The following is a 16,545-nucleotide window of genomic DNA, read 5'->3' as shown; positions in this document are numbered from 1 at the left end:
CAGAAATATATATATAATTTGTTTTAATTTGACTTAAGTTTGGGGAATGTGCAGGCACATTAGAGCTCATCCTTTTGTTTTAGGAAGGATATAACTAAAGCTACACTAGGCACTTGCCCTAATAGTTTGGTTTCTACGTGGCAATTGAACAGTATTTCATTTATACCTTTAAGCTGAGAAACCGTTTCACACAGAGTAAAATGAATAATGATTCACCTATACAAGGGGTACAAAGATGAACACGTCAAAATGTGCCTTCCTTGTCAGTATCCATGTTTAATGACCATTTTTATTTTAGGGACAGGCTTGATTAAGGATAGGCAGTAAAAAAATTAAATGCTATGAAAACTGAAAATTAAAATGAGTATCTTTTTATTTGATTTGAAACAAGCGTAATGAATTTCATTGTAAAAGTTAAGTAATTGGGAAAATAGTTTACTATTTGAATAGAGCATTATCTATAGGTAATATCCTTTTCAGGAGAACACTCGAGTTGACACAATAAACCTCCAAATATGAATTTATTGGGAAAATATATCATTATAAAAGTGATGAAGTTAAAATTTTGAATTGTTTTTGTTTGCTGCCTCTTAGGCATATATTTCCTGTGTTTCATAAAATATCGGAATCTGTTTACTTCATTGCTAGTGGATAGAGAGTATAGAGTGACTCATTTATTTTCAAAATGAGCTGAAGATCTTCACTACTATCTCTATAGAAAAAAGAAGTGACTGAATAAATATTTCCAAATCGTTAATTGAAATGGCTCTTTTCACTTTATGGTAGCAATAAGCTAGCTACCATAAAATGAAAATACTACTTTCTGCTGTTGCCTTTCCTTTAGCTCTAACAAATTTTATTCTTTTGTCTTTTCTGTGGTAGTTGGTTGAGTTTTTTAAAGTATTAAGTTTCCAGTTTTCTATGTCTTATAATGTTTTAACTTCCTGTTCTCATTTGGAACTGAATTCAAAAGAGGTGGTTTGAGCTGTGTAATAGAAAGTAAAGATGAAATGTTACATAAAGAATGTCTCTTTGTTACCTATTTAACATAGGAATTATATAGAGGGGGCCAAACTCCTTGTTTTTGTAAAAGAATAGAAAATAACAAATTAGGACCCAATACAGATGCAAAATGTATGTGATTGTTTGGGGCTTGAGAGCACTAGGGGAGAAATGGAAAGGCAGAGTGAAAGTCCTTTTGAAACCCTGGTTAGTTGAGTACCATTCTGTGGTGCATCTTTTCATTCATACTGTTTGCCTTGTTTTTTGCTTGGTTGTTGTCTGCAGTGCCATGGCTAACCAACTGCAAGGAATATCTTTCCCTGGCGGGAGTATAGTTAATTGGAGTGGGGTAACAGAGAATGGAAACATTGTAGGGTTGCTGAGAGCAGATGCATTTAAGATAAGCCTTGAAGGCAAACAAATCTTGTCCTGTTGACATTGAATATAATCAAAACTACTGAACTTTTCATTTCCTCATCATACGGTTAGGGTGGCAAAATAGTTTTGAAGTATCAGGCTCTTACGTTAACGTACTATTGTTTTTAATAAGCTGTTTTTGTTGTGTCCTTCCTGACAAAACTGAAGGTGTAGGAGAATGACTTTGAACTAGCTGACCTTGCTGCTTTTCTGATTAAATGTGGTATCAGGGAGTCCCTTTCCTCCTGAAGTTTATCCATTCTGCCAGTAGCAAAATACAGATGACAAAGGTGATCAGAAGTTCTGTTGCCAATCCTTTGTGATCGCTTGCTTCACTTTGAAAGCCTGTATATGTGCTTGAAGGTGGTTCTGCAAAATGTGCAGTAATCTCTTTAGCATTTCCTGTGGTGTTTAGACAAACTGCCCCTTAGGTAAACTTTTCCTAATTTCCCCAAGTAAATTCTTGCTAGTCTTTGTAGAGTTCACAAGCTAAGACTTGCATGAGGGGTATCCTTTGCTGAATGAATTAGGGTGAGATGTTTCTCCCTCTTTTTCAAATGTGTTTTACATAGAAAGCCTGTACTTTCATAATGATTGAGTACCCTTAAGTCTGGCTATGTAAAGGCATTATAAGTTGTATGTATACAGTTGTGTTGATGCTAGTGTGTATACATTTTCCAGGACCTCTTTAATTTTTTTATAGTTTTGTTAACCTAAGAGTACTAAATTTAGCTTACAGAATACCCTAGTTAACTCATACTAGTGAACATAATAAAATTTTTTAAAAGATTTCATTTATTTATTTACCCCCCCCCCCAGTTGTCTGCTCTCTGTGTCCATTCACTGTGTGTTCTTCTGTGACCACTTCTATCCTTATCAGCAGCACCAGGAATCTGTTTCTTTTTGTTGTGTCATCTTGCTGCATCAACTTTCCGTGTGTGCAGCGCCATTCTTGGGCAGGCTGCACTTTCTTTCGCACTGGGCGGCTTCCCTTATGGGGCACACTCCTTGTGCGTGGGGCTCCTCTACGCGGGGGGCACCCCTGCGTGGCAGGGCACTCCTTGCATACATCAGCACTGTGCGTGGGCCAGCTCCACATGGGTCAAGGAGGCCTGGGGTTTGAACCGCGGACCTCCCATGTGGTAGACGGACACCCTATCCATTGGGCCAAGTCCACTTCCCCACATAATAAATTGATTTTATAGAACATGGACATTTTTTGTGGAATAAAAGATTTTTTCCCCTCTAAGTAAAAAAGCAATTCAGAAAGATAAAACGGTTAAATCAAATTAAACATCCTCACTTTAGGTAACTACTTCTATTACTTTCTTTAGTTTATACACAGGTTTCTCTCTCACCTAAAATTTGCGGTCCTACTCTGTGTGCATGCGTTTGTTGACAGTTTCCTTCACTTGTATCATGGACCTCTTCTTGTGTACCCCTATTACATACTGTTTTCCTTTATGGATTTACCAGAGTAGGTAGGCTCCTCAGGAAGATAAAGATATTTTCTCCCCATTGTTCTGCTAACTATTGCTTATACATATATGTTTGCACGATTATCAGATTGTTTCCTTTGGATAAAGGCCTAGAAGTAGTATTAGATTAAAGGGTGTGCACCAATTAAAATTTGGGTTCCTCTTGATAGTAGCCTTCCAGGAAGGGTGTAACAAATGTCTGCCTACCAGAATGGGTTGAGATTACCTGATTGTTACACCTTAATCTTGGCTGTTGATATTTTAAATCTGATAAAGCTTAGAGGTGAAAAGTAACTTTTTTTTTTCCCAAGATTTATTTTTTTAATTTATTACCCCCCACCCTTGTCTGCTCTCTGTGTCCATTTACTGTGTGTTCTTCCTTGACCGCTCCTGTCCTTATCATTGGCACCGGGAATCTGTGTTTCTTTTCCTTGCGTCATCTTGCTGTGTCAGCTCTCTGTGTGTGTGGCGCCATTCATGGGCAGGCTGCACTTTCTTTCGTGCTGGGCGGCTCTCCTTATGGGGTACACTTCTTGCGCGTGGGGCTCCTGTACGTGGCACAGCATTCCTTGCACGCATCAGCACTGTGTGTGGGCCAGCTCCACATGGGTCAAGGAGGCCCGGGGTTTGAACTGCGGACCTCCCATGTGGTAGGCAGACACCCTATCCATTGGGCCAAGTCCGCTTCCCAAAAGTAACTTGTTTTCATTTGTATTTTTTAATTGTATTTTTAAATTTTTGTATTTTTTCTATCTGTAGTCATTTTATGTCCAACTAGATATGAGTTCATTAGAGCTTTGTAGGTATCTAAAAAATCCATTAAAAATCCCAAAACACCTTTTAGAAGCTGGTTCCCACTGTTTTGGAAATAATTCAGCTATAGATCTTAAATTTTAGTTCGTTAATTTTTAGTGCTTATGTTTATTTGGATATACAAAGTTAGAAATTTTTTTTTTTGGATTTTAAAAAAGCTTAAAATAGTTATTGCTCTTATTGTAAAATACTAAACCACTTCACCTTATGAAATAAGGTAGATATAAAAATAAACAAAAATAGGTCAGTTTTGTAATTCCCTCATAACATACCATGCTTTTATTACCTTTTACTCACTATTCACAAGAATGTAGTGTCTTATTCTTTTTTACATATATGTTATGATTTGAACTGGTCTCACCATTAGGAGGGGTTTGACATCTCATTAGAATAGTTCTTTGAGATTGAATTTTTGGATGTTTTCTTTAAAAAAAAAAAAAAAGGTGCACCCAAATTTTACTCATCTCCCATTAAAGTTTTTTTAGATGATTAGTTTGGGTAACTGAATAGGCAAAATTGTATTCCTGAAACTTTAGGGCATCATTTTATGTACTTTGTAGTCTTTGAGTTAAGCTATGTTTTTAATAGATTTAAGGCCTACAACTGAAGTAGGTGGGATGGGATTGGTATAGACTGCCAGCTTGGGGAAATGACATTTACTTTATTCCTAAAAAACAGCACAGCAAAGGAGTCTGTGGTAGGAAAACATATAGCTCAGGTAAAAGCTTTAATTTATTTGTACTGTATATGGCAAAAGGAGCTTAGCAGGTAGCATCTTTATCCTCAAGAAGGTAGAACTATGTGGAAAAGAATTAAGTAATAAACAAGTAAGCTGCAAGTTGTGGGTTAATTAGGATTGAAAGATACATGCATGTACCCTCAATAATTGTAAACACTTTGAATGACAACTCTGAATGATAACTCTTCTCTTCGGTAGACTTCATGGGAGACTGTAGGGGGGAGGAAGAAGAATTTTGGAAAAGAAAGTTCAGAAAACAAAGAGAATAGAGAGAAGAGAAGTGAGAGAGAAGTGAGTCGTGGACATGGAAGCAACAATCGGAAAGGAAGAGGAAGTGGCAATCGTGGCAGAGAGTGTAAGTATAGACTTTTCTCCTCAACTTTTTGTTATGAAAATTTTCAAATACACGGAGAAGCTGAAAGACTAGTCCAGTGAATATCTGTAAACCCATTTCCTCAGTATAACATGTAACACTTGGTAATGAGCTGCAAATGGGTGGTTCATTAGAACCTAATTCTGATGTCCGTTTCCTATCAACCCTGAACTGGGCAGTAGGTGATTAGTTGTGTTGTGTGTTATAAGATTCCCCTCTGTTATGAATCAAGTACATTCTCTAATTTTAAAATCAGAGAGATTTTCATTCCCTGATAGACAAAGCTATTTTGTTCATCTCCATTTATAGATGTTCATATTATAGGCAAGGGTTTAAGGAGAAAGTTGTGAATAGGCAGCTTTTTATTTTTTTAAATCAATTTTATCGATACTTATTTTAAAGCATAGACAGCTATGTGATTGATTATACCATATACTATTGATTGTACCCGTTGGATGAATTGTAAGCATTTTAAAAATACTTTCCATTAGACCTATGTTTTGACATTATGTATCCAAAACAATACTGTCTGCTGTCTGCTGTACTGATGTACTGACACTGTTATAAATGAATAAAATGTAAGTATTTAACATATCATCCTACAGACTTTTGTTAGCTCATTTTTAAATTTTCTATTTAGTAAAGAAAGGTCTGCAACAGATTTATTTTATTTGATTTTATTTTTTAGGAGTTATGGGGGATTGAACCCACGCCCCTGTACATAAGAAGAAGGCGCTCAACCACTGAGCCTTATCTGCTCCCCTGTTAGCTCATTTTTTCCACAAATATTTACTGAGTACCTACTAAGTAGTGGCTGCTCTTATGGGCATTAGGTATATAACAGAGGTAGAATGGGATGTAATATAAAAAAGAGAAGGTAAATATATAATATTTTAATTATGCTAAGTGCTATGGGGAAAAACAGAAGCAAAAAGAGAGGGGTTTATGGGAAGGAGTGTGGCTAAGGAAAGCCTCACTGAAAACTCAATTGATTTGAGCCCTGGCAGAGGTGAGGGGAGCAAGTCAAGCCATTATCTCTAAAATTTCTACATTACATAGAATCGTTAATGCCAACAAGGGCATGAGGAAAGAAAAGAATGTGCTGTTATCTTCTGGAAAGCATCCAAGAAAAACCTGTCTCTCATACTTTTTTCCCAAGGACTCAGTATTTTTTCCTTGGTATTTCTATTGTACAATTCTGTTCCTTTTCATACTTTGAACTTAACTAATAAATTTTGTGTACATTGCATAGTTGCAAAATGAAAACGGTGGCTGTTTTGAGGCAAACTTATATTATGGGATGGCAAGCCCAAATAGAATAAAAAATAAAGTATGTTATTACTTTTTTTCAGAATTTTCACTGAAAACCAAGAAAGTAGTCCTTTCATTCAGTTTTTGAGCTATTTTTGTTTGATTTTAGATTCCCTGTTCTCTGAACTCTGGTTCTATTAATTTTATTTATTTTTTTAAAGGTTTATTTTACTTATGATTTCTCCCCACCCCCTCATTGTTTGTACTTGCTGTGTCTGTTTATCTTTCTTGTTTCTTAAGGAGGCACCAGGAACTGATCCCAGGACCTTTGATGTGGGAGGGACACACCCAGTTGCTTGAGCCAAATCTGCTCCCTGCTTGGTTGTGTCTTCTCATTATGTTTTTCCTCCTGCATCTCTTGTTGTGTCATCATATAGTGTCAGTTTGCTGTGCCTGCCCAATGTGTCAGCACGCTGTCTTGCTTGTCTTGCTTGTCCTCCCCAGGAGGCACTGGGAACTTCAGTTCCCTTCTTTGTTGTGTCTCTCATTATGTTTTTCTTCTTATGTCTCTTGTGTCAGCTTGCCGCGCCAGTTTGCTATCTTCTTTAGGAAGCACCAAGAACCTAACCAAGGACCTCCCCTGTGGTAGGCGGGAGTCCAGTTGCTTGAGCCACATCTGCTTCCCTCTGGTTCCATTTTAGCCTTTTTGTCTTTCTGTCCTTACTTTTTTTTTTTTTTAAGATTATTTATTTCTCTCCCCTTCCTCCCCCTCCCCAGTTGTCCGTTCTCTGTGTCTATTTGCTGCGTGTTCTTCGTCTGCTTCTGTTGTCAGCGGCATGGGAATCCGTGTTTCTTTTTGCTGTGTTGTCTTGTGTCAGCTCTCCGTGTGTGTGGCGCCATTCCCAGGCAGGCTGAACTTTCTTTCGTGTTGGGCAGCTCTCCTTATGGGGTGCACTCCTTGCGTGTGGGGCTTCCCTACGTGGGGAGACCCCTGCGTGGCACGACACTCCTTGCGCACATAAGCACTGCACATGGCCCACCTCCACACGGGTCAGGGAGGCCTGGAGTTTGAACTGCGGACCTCCTGTGTGGTAAGCAGACGCCCTAACCACTGGGCCAAGTCCGCTTCCCTCTTTTTTTTTTAATTTAAAGACGTACTGGGGATTGAACCCGTGACCTTGTACTTGAGAGGTGGGGGCTCAACCACTTATCACCATACACTCCCCAGTGAGAGGTACCAGGGATCAAACCCTTGACTTCATATATGGGAAGCAGGTGCTCAACCACTTGAGCTACATTTGCTCTCCTGTACTTACTTTTTTTTATTTTAAAGATTTATTTATTTATTTATTTCTCTCCCCTTCCCCACCCCCCCAGTTGTCTGCTCTCTGTGTCCATTTGCTGTGTGTTCTTCTGTGTCTGCTTGTATTCTTGTCAGCGGCATCGAAAACTGCATCTCTTTTTTGTTGCATCATCTTGCTGTGGCAGCTCTCTGTGTGTGCGGCACCACTCCTGGACAGGCTGCACTCTTGTGCATGGGGCTCCCCTATGCAGGGGACACCCCTGCGTGGCACGGCACTCCTTGTGTGCATCACCACTGTGCATGGGCCAGCTCATCACACGAGTCAGGAGGCCCTGGGTTTGAACCCTGGGCCTCCCATGTGGTAGGTGGATGCTCTATCAGTTGAGCCAAATCTGCTTCCCTGTCCTTGCTTTTTTAGTAGCTGTTTGATAATAAAGTTAAATACAAGAGGTTTGGAAAAGGAAAGTTGACCTTTCTGCTCTTTTTTGTTTTTTTTTCTTAGTTAAAAGTGAAGAGAATGGAATTGATTACAATCAAGGGGACAAGCCTTCAGACCGTGGCAAGCGAGCCCGTGGTAGAGGTAAGCCCAGGGGGAAAGGACATGCTTGCGGTCTGAGAGAAGAAGGTAGACTCTTCCTTTACAGGTTTTCACTAGGGAGGGATGGCAGTGTACTCTGAAAAAATGGTTGACCTGAAATCTTTTGATTTGTTTATTGGTGCTTATGGATGAACTGTTGGAATTATGTAGTTTTGAAGAAACTGTTTATCAAATTCAACTATGTTGGTTTTTTGTTTTGGTTTTTTATCTTTTTTCTAAACTTATTGAAATATATCACATATATAAACATACATAAACAAATGTATAATAGTTGTGAACTTACAAAACAAAAATATATAACATCAAACAAACATATATAATATCACACCCTACCACCAATAACTTGTATTGTTTTTAAACCTTTTTAAAATAATGATTAAAGAGCATTGTCAAAATATTACTTCTAAACAAGGTATTTTTCCCCTAACCAATCCGATTATTATTACCTTCATATCATTTATATATGAAAATGCATAAACAATTAAGTCTATAGTAGAAGTTGGGAACTTGCAAAGCAAACAAGCATAACATCATATAGGGGTCCCATACATCAACCCCCCACCAACACCTTGCATTGTCATGAGATGTTTGTTACAAACTATAAAAGAACACTGTCAAAATCTTACTACTAATCATAGTTCTTTCTTATATTTGGTGTGTTTTTCCCCAATCCACCCTATTATTATTTTTTAAATATATATTTTTTATGACAAAAGTTGTAAACTTATAAAACAATCATGCACATATGCAGAATTCCCAAACAGCACCCCTCCATCAACATACCACAATGTGGTGTGTTATTTGCTACAGGTAGAATAATATCATTCGATTATTGCCATGTCCATAGTGTACATTTGGCGCACATTTTCCATACTGCCTCAGTATCAACACAGTACATCTTTTGCATAGATGCAAGAATATTATATTATTACTACTAACCACAGTCCATAGGTCACTCCAGCTGTATTTTTCCCATGCTTCTCCACATTCCCAACACCCTGCAGTAGTGACACACATTTGTTCTAGCTAACAAAGGACACTCTTGTATCTGTACCATCAACCACAATTCACACCCACCTCTTGGCGTACTGTGTTATCCAGTTCCTAGATTATTCCCAAGCATTCTGTCAATTGGCATTTACATACCTAGACTACCATTTTCAGTCACATCCCCATTTATAAACTAGCTGTTACTCACTGTGTGTTGCCATCTACCCTGCACATTTCCACAGTTTTATAGTAAAGCTAATTCTACATACATTAAACATCAGTAGTCCACTCAGTCCTCCTCTTATTTCCTTTAAGAATCCACCACCTACCACCAGGTGTTGAAGATTATTTTCCAATAATTTCTTCCAGAAATTTTATGGTTCTTTTATTTTTAGTTTTTTGATCCATTTTGAGTTAGTTTTTGAATAAGGTGTGAGATAGGGGATCCTCTTTCCTTCTTTCAGCTCTGGATGTCTAATTCTTTCAGCACCATTTGTTGAATGGATTGTTCTGCCCTAGCTGTGTGAGTTTGACAGGCTGGTCAAAAATCACTTGACCATACCTGTGAGGGTCTGTTTCTGAGCCATAAATTTGGTTCCATTGTTCTATTGTGTCTGTCTTTAGGCTAGTACCATGTTGTTTTTACTACTGTAGGTAGGTATTATGATTTAAAGTCTGGAGATGAGAGTTCACTTTTCCTTTTTATGATGTTTCTGGCTATTCAGGACTCCTTACCCTTCCAAATAAATGTAATGATTGTGTTTTCGACTTTTTCTTTGTGCTGGTGGAATTTTTATAAGGATTGCATTAAATCTGTATATCAATTTGAATAGAATTGACATCTCAATGATATTTAATCCTTCAATCCATGAGCATGGAATGTTCTTCCAGTTATTTAGGGCTTTTTTGATTTGTTTTATCATTGAGTTGCAGTTTTCTGAATACAAGTGCTTTACATCATTGGTTAAGTTTATTCCTCATTATTTGAGTTTTATCTGTCATATTTTATTTTCACCACACTTTTGACAATTTTAGTTACTTTTATTGATATAATCTTCATTTCTAGACTCTCTTCCAGGCCCCTCTCTCCTATCTTTTCTTTTCAGCTCTAACACACCTTTTAGTATTTCCTGAAAATCTGGTCTCTTTCTTAGAAGTTCTCTCAGTTTCTGTTTATCTGTAAATATTCTAATCTCACCCTCTTTTTTGAAAGACAGTCTTGCTGGATATAAGATTCTTGACTGGGATTTTTTTCTCTCATAGTATCTTAAATATATCAGACCATTGTCATATGTTATGCATTGCTTTTCTCTTACTGCTCTCAGAATTCTCTCTTTGTCTTTGGCCTTTGACATTCTGATAAGTATGTGTCTCGGAGTTGGTCTATTTGGATTTTTTCGGTTGGGAGTCTGTTGTGCTTCTTGGACAGGGATATCTGTGTCCTTCAATAGGGTTGGAAAATTTTCTATCATTATTTCTTTAAATATTCCTTCTGCCCCTTTTCCCTTCTCTTCTCCTTCTGGGACACCCATGACATGTATGTTTGCATGTCTTTTGCTGTCATTTATTTCCCTGAGACCTTGTTCAGTTTTTTCCATTCTTTTCTTCATCTCTTCTTTCGTATGTTCACATCTTCAAGCTCACCAATCCTTTCTTTTGCCTCTTCAAATCTGCTATTATATGATTCCAGTGTTTTCTTAATTTCATTGATTGCATCTTTCATTCCCATAAGATCTGCTATTTTTCTATGTATGCTTTCAAATTCTTCTTTGTGTTCATCCAGTGTCTTCTTAGTATCCTTAATCTCTTTAGCCATCTCATTGAATTTATTAAGGAGATTTGTTTGAACATCTATAATTAGTTGTCTCTACTTCTTTATGTCATCTGGAGGCTTATCTTGTTCCTTTAACTGGGCCATAGCTTCCTGTTTCTTGGTGTGGATTTTAATTTTTGGTTGGTGTCTTCGCTTCTGGCTTACTAGAATATTTTTTCTGGGTGCAGTTTTTCTCTCTAGTTTAGGACTTCCTATTGTTTCCCCCTTGCTGGTTATGCAGTAGGAGCCAAGCATGTAGTTGGTGCTATAAGCTATGGAGGCCCAAACTGCCCCCATTGCACCAGGGACCAATGAAGCTTCTTCCAACTTTCTCCTTTGCCAGGGGTAGGAACAGAGTCACAGTTGTGTGGAATAATTCACGTGCAGACCTAGACTGTAGTTGCCCAGGGAGACTGATGGAGCTTCACATCCCTTTCTCCCCTGCCTGGAGCAGAGATGGAGCTGCAGGTGTGGGCAGCAGTCTATGCAGTGCAGGTCCTAAGATGACTGCAGTTGCCTTGGTAGACTTCTGATTTTCAGTCTATACCAGCAGAAGGTCCCTGCAGTTACCAGTATAGGCTTATGCAGGGCTCCTTAGCCTCCTCCCTGCTAGAGGTGGGGCTGAAGTCTAGGCAGGCTGCAGCTGATCTGTGTGAAAGAAACTGTCAGCCTGGCTTCCCCTCAGGCTGGGGGTGGAGTCAGAATGGTGCCTACTGGCCTCTTTCTGACTTGGGCTGCTTCTCACCCCAGCTATAATCGGTAGGCAGCCGTCTCCTCCTCCCCTGTTTCTGGGAAATGGAGCTTCCAATTACTGTCACAGAGCAGCTCCTGGGGTAGCTTGTACCACCAGAGTAGGACAGTCATCGGCCTCCACGGCTTGGCTGGTAATTTCCCAGAGAAGCTGGTGCAGGTCCTTGCAGCTTCCTCCCTGCTGGAGGTGGCACTGGGACCTAGGCTAGAGCTGCAATATGATCTGGATGGGAAGAAGCCGGTCCCCTCGAGCACTGGGATTTTCAGTCCACCCAGCTTCCCCTTGTGAAAGGCGTGGAGTTAAGATGGCAGCTCCCAACCTCTTTCTGACCTGGACAGGCTCAAACCTTAGCTGTTCTCAGCATCATACTATAGCCCACTGAGTTTCCTCATCATAGCTGAAATTGGTGCCCAACTGTCTCTTCTTCCCCCATTTTGGGGAAGCAGAGCTTTGAATTCCAGCTGCAGAACAACTCCTGAGGTGGCTTGTGCCTCCAGTGGAGGATGGGCACTGACCTCTGTGGTGTGGAGCGCTCTACTGTGTTGGTTTTTAACAGATGTATTTTACTCTTTAAAGTAGAAATTATTTGCCCATTGTAATCTCCATCCCCACCCCACTAAAAATGTTCCCTAGTTGGAATTATTTATCAATTATCAATTTTACATTTATCAATTTGGGATGCCATTTAGACAATTCAAGAATATAGTTTCATGGAGTTGAGTGTCGTGGTTTAATTTTCTCAGTTATAAAATCAAGAGATGTAATATACAGGCTAGGGACCAAAGGGAGGAACTACCTGAATTGACTGGAGTTTTGCTTGGTGCATTACCTGCAGTTATGACTGCTCTCCAAATGAGCATTTCACAGTGGCACAATTTTTTATCTGAAATATTAATAAAGGTAGAAATAATGTAGGTAATACATCTTCTACCAACTCCCTTTGTTGTTCATTTATTCAGCTGTCATTTACTAAATTTACGCAATATGGGCCAGAGATAAGTGATTTCCAAAGACCAGAAAAGGAGAAGATATTATGTTCTAATTTGCTAGGCACAAAATAAGATCGGATTTACACAACACATTAACTAAAATTCCTTTTTCTAATCTTTTTTTTTCTTCAATTTTTTTTATCCCCCCCTTGTGGCCTTTTGCTTGATGTGTGTTTTCTGTGTCCATTCACTGTGCGATCTTCTGTGTCTGTAGTTATTTTTATTTATTCCCACCCCCCCTTGCGGCTTGCTTGCTATGTCCATTCGCTGCACGCTCTTCTGCCTTTTTGCTTGTCTCCGTTTCTGTTGCTTCACCTTGCTGAGTCAGCTCTCCGTGGCACTTGTGGGCCAGTGGCACTCCGTGGTGCTTGCAGGCGAGCGGCCCTCCGCGGCACTGGGCCGGCAAACTCAGGACCCTCCCGTATGGTAGATGGGAGCCCAACTGATTGAGCCAAAGCCGCTTCCCCCTTTTTCTAACCTTTTTATGATGTCAATTTCAAACATACACAAAATTAGAATAATTAGTTAAATGAACCACATGTACCCTTTCATATTTAAAAACGTTAAGATTTTTGCCATATTTGCTTCATATTTTTCCATGTCTCCCTACTTCCCTTCTCTTTCCTGTCCTGCTTTCTTATTCTGCAGAAATATTTTTCTGATGACTTCAATAAGCACCTCTGAAAAAGACACTTTCATGTGATATTACCATAATGCCAGTATTGCACCTAAAAAAACATAGTAAATATTTATCATCTAATATTATCCATGCATCAATTTCCACAGTTGTTTCAAAAATATCTTTTTATAATTGACTTAATGTGAATCAGAATCCAGACAAAATCCATACATTATACATTTGATTCTCTTTTAATCTAGAGCAGTTCCCTCATCTTCATACCTCTATACTATTGATTTGTTTTCAGAACCATGCCAATGGTCCTATAAAATGTCATGTTTTGTAGTCTGCATTTTTTGTTGTTGTTGTTTCTTGTGATGTCATTTAGCTTATTTCTCTAACCCTTGTGTTTACTTTAAAGATTAGATTCAGGCTTAATTTATTTTTTGTCAAGGATAGATGATGTGTATTTATTACATTGCATCAGAAGCCACTTTTTTTTTTTTAAAGATTTATTTTTATTTCTTTCCCCTTCCTCCCCCCCCTCCCATTGTCTGCTCTCTGTGTCCATTTGCTGTGTGTTCTGCGCCCACTTGTATTTTCAGGTGGCACTGGGAAACTGCGTCTCTTTTTTATTGCATCATCTTGCTGTGTCAACCCTCTGTGTGTGCAGCACCACTCCTGGGTAGGCTGCACTTTTTTCACACAGGGCAGCTCTCCTTGCGTGGTGCATTCCTTGCACGTGGGGCTCCCCTACAGAGGGGCACCTCTGCATGGCATGGCACTCCTTGCTCAGCAGCTCTGCGCATGGGCCAGGTCATTCCACAAGTCAGGAGACCCTGGATTTGAACCCTGGACCCTCCATATGGTAGGCAGACGCTCTATCAGTTGAGCCACATCCGCTTCCCTAGAAGCCACTTTTATAACTTTTTTCTTAGTGATGCCTAGGTTAAACAGTGGTGGCTACTTTTAGGCAATTTATTGATTGGTAAGTTTTAAGTTAATGTAATCTGTACTCTTGTTTTATAATTTGGTTTCTAAAAGATTTCTCTCAGAATTAAAGAAGAATGCTGCAATATATACAAATCCAAATTGTAGATTTCTTTCTGTTAAGGGTAGTCTGCTACCCTTTTTTTTAAATAGTTTTATTGACACACATTCACATACCATGCAGTCCATTCAGAGTGTACATTCAGTGCCTTTTAGTGTGGTCACAGTGTTGTGCAATCATCACCACAAAACATTTTAGAACAAGTTTGTTACTCCTAGAAGTACAAGCCCATACCTGAGCAGTCTTGTCTCAATCCCTCTTTTCTTGTATAGCCCTACATAACCACTAATCTTCTCCAATCTTTATAAATTGATTTATATTTACATATTATATAAGTAGAATCATATGATATGTAGTACTTTGTGTCTAGTTTCTTTCACTTAGCATAATGTTTTTTTTCCTGATATTAACATCTTGTATTGTTAACATACAATTGTTCAGTTTTAAAGAAAAACAGTCTTATATATGCAGTATTACCCATATTCGTATTTCACATGAGGTTTCAATATACAATATAGTCTCATGTTACATTTTTTAGTTTTCCTTCGAGTAATGTACATGATCCTAGACTTTCCCTTTTCAACCACTGTCATACCGATATAACAGTACTTCTAGCTCTGTATGAAATTGATGTGGTTTTTTTTTTTCTTTTGTTTTCAAACATCATATATTTTATTTTCAAGCACACAGTTGTCTTCCAACAACTGGAATGGATTCTTCTCATATAGCATCGGGTATATTGGAAGCATGTTTCTTTCTGAAGTTCAGGAATCAAGGCACAGAAGTCTTAAAGTCTTAAAGCTTTGTAGCCAACGTACTAAAAACCAAGATACAACATTTTACTTTCAAAGTGAAGGATAATATTTTATGATATGCTTTGATCAGTAAAGTACTTTACTCTGGAACAATCCATATTGACTGCTTAATTCTCATACACAAGTCACTTCAAATGAAATGAGGTATTAACTATAAAACTTGCAGTTTTTTTAGTCTTTTTAAAAAAAGATCACATAAAATGTTACATTAAAAAACATAAGAGGTTCCCATATACCACACTCCCCACCCCACCCCTGCTTCTCCCACATCAACATCCCCTGTCATCTGTAAGGCACATTCATTGCATTTGGTGAAAAACATGCAGTTTTGGATGGACTCTGCATTATTTGAAATATTCAAGGATGAAATAGTAGAACTCTACACCTTATCTTAAAACAAAAAGGAAATTCCAGGAATCTTTTATTGTTTGAATATCGGAATACACAAAACCAGGCAGAGAAGTCCCCAAAGAAATGGTAGTCATGTTTGATCCTTTGTCCTTCATTTTTAAGCACTTATTAGATTTCTTTTTTATATCATTTACTTTGATCATAAAGTCAATCCAAGTATTAATAAATTAATGCATTATATTTTACTTCTCCGTACCCCCTCCCCATGTTCCTTTAAATAGGAAAAATGTGCTAAATGTTTCTTCTTAGCCTATTTGGCCATAGTTGTGCCACCTATGGTTTTAAAAGACAGATTGTAACTTAGTCTTCTGAAATCCTTCTTGGAATACAGCTCTTTCTGTTAAAGAAACAACTTTGGAGCACCAGTCCTACTGATACTGTTGATGGTCTTCAAAAGGGGAGGATGGTAACTGAATCGAAGGCAAGTGGGAGTCTTCAGCAAACCGAGGGCTGTTGGGAAATTGTGCAGAGGCAAGTCTTGTCAGCAAGATACAAGCTCCTTCATTTAAAGCTAGAAGAATGCCACCCATTGTGACTGACCCAACCATGGCCACTGGTCCATTTCTTGATGCCAGTATGGCTCCTGTTAAGGCACCACTTCTGGAGTTCCAAGCATCTTTTTTCCCTCTGACTTCAACTATACTGCAGTCAGTCATAGAAAAAAGACTTCCCAAACTGCAAAGCTACTTCCCTTCTCTCCACCCCCCCCCTCCCAGCCAATATTTGGAAACTTGCTTTATGATACAGCTGCCATTACAGATGAGAGTGAGAAATGAACTTTTCGGTATACACTTGTGGGATAATTGGTTATCGAGATGGACAGTGAACTCCATCTTGCACCTACACATAAATTTCAATTCATGTAAATTTAAATTTAGAAGAATGTAAAACATTTCAAAGTCAATATAGGAGAATACATTACTGACCTTTGTATGCATGGGGATTTCTTAGTAAGTCTCCAAAATCATAAAAGAAGTATTATAAAGAAAATGGCGATATAGTTGACTACCTTAAAATTAAATTAAAAATGTTTCTTTAACGATGACATCATAAAAAGAATGAAAAGAGAAGTCCCAAACTTGTAGAAAATATCTGTAACAAATATAATTGTCAAAGGATTAGCACCCAGGAA

The 16,545-nt window shown here is 38.4% G+C and overlaps 1 protein-coding gene across 6 annotated transcripts in view; it reads left to right on the top strand.

The window, feature by feature from the left end:
* UBAP2 (ubiquitin associated protein 2) overlaps window positions 1-16,545 on the top strand; it is a 151,862-nt gene that overhangs the window by 73,541 nt on the left and 61,776 nt on the right. For all 6 annotated transcript variants that reach the window (XM_071216820.1, XM_058301993.1, XM_058301990.1 and 3 more), the window contains 2 exons: window positions 4,648-4,804; window positions 7,879-7,956. In XM_071216820.1, coding sequence (XP_071072921.1) covers window positions 4,648-4,804; window positions 7,879-7,956 — 235 coding nt within the window. The remainder of the gene's footprint in view (window positions 1-4,647; window positions 4,805-7,878; window positions 7,957-16,545) is intronic.

The sequence above is a fragment of the Dasypus novemcinctus genome, chromosome 8 (assembly GCF_030445035.2).
Source record: "Dasypus novemcinctus isolate mDasNov1 chromosome 8, mDasNov1.1.hap2, whole genome shotgun sequence".
Classification (NCBI taxonomy): domain Eukaryota; kingdom Metazoa; phylum Chordata; class Mammalia; order Cingulata; family Dasypodidae; genus Dasypus; species Dasypus novemcinctus.
Note: the sequence above shows the minus strand (reverse complement) of the source record. Positions and strands in the feature narration are given on the sequence as shown.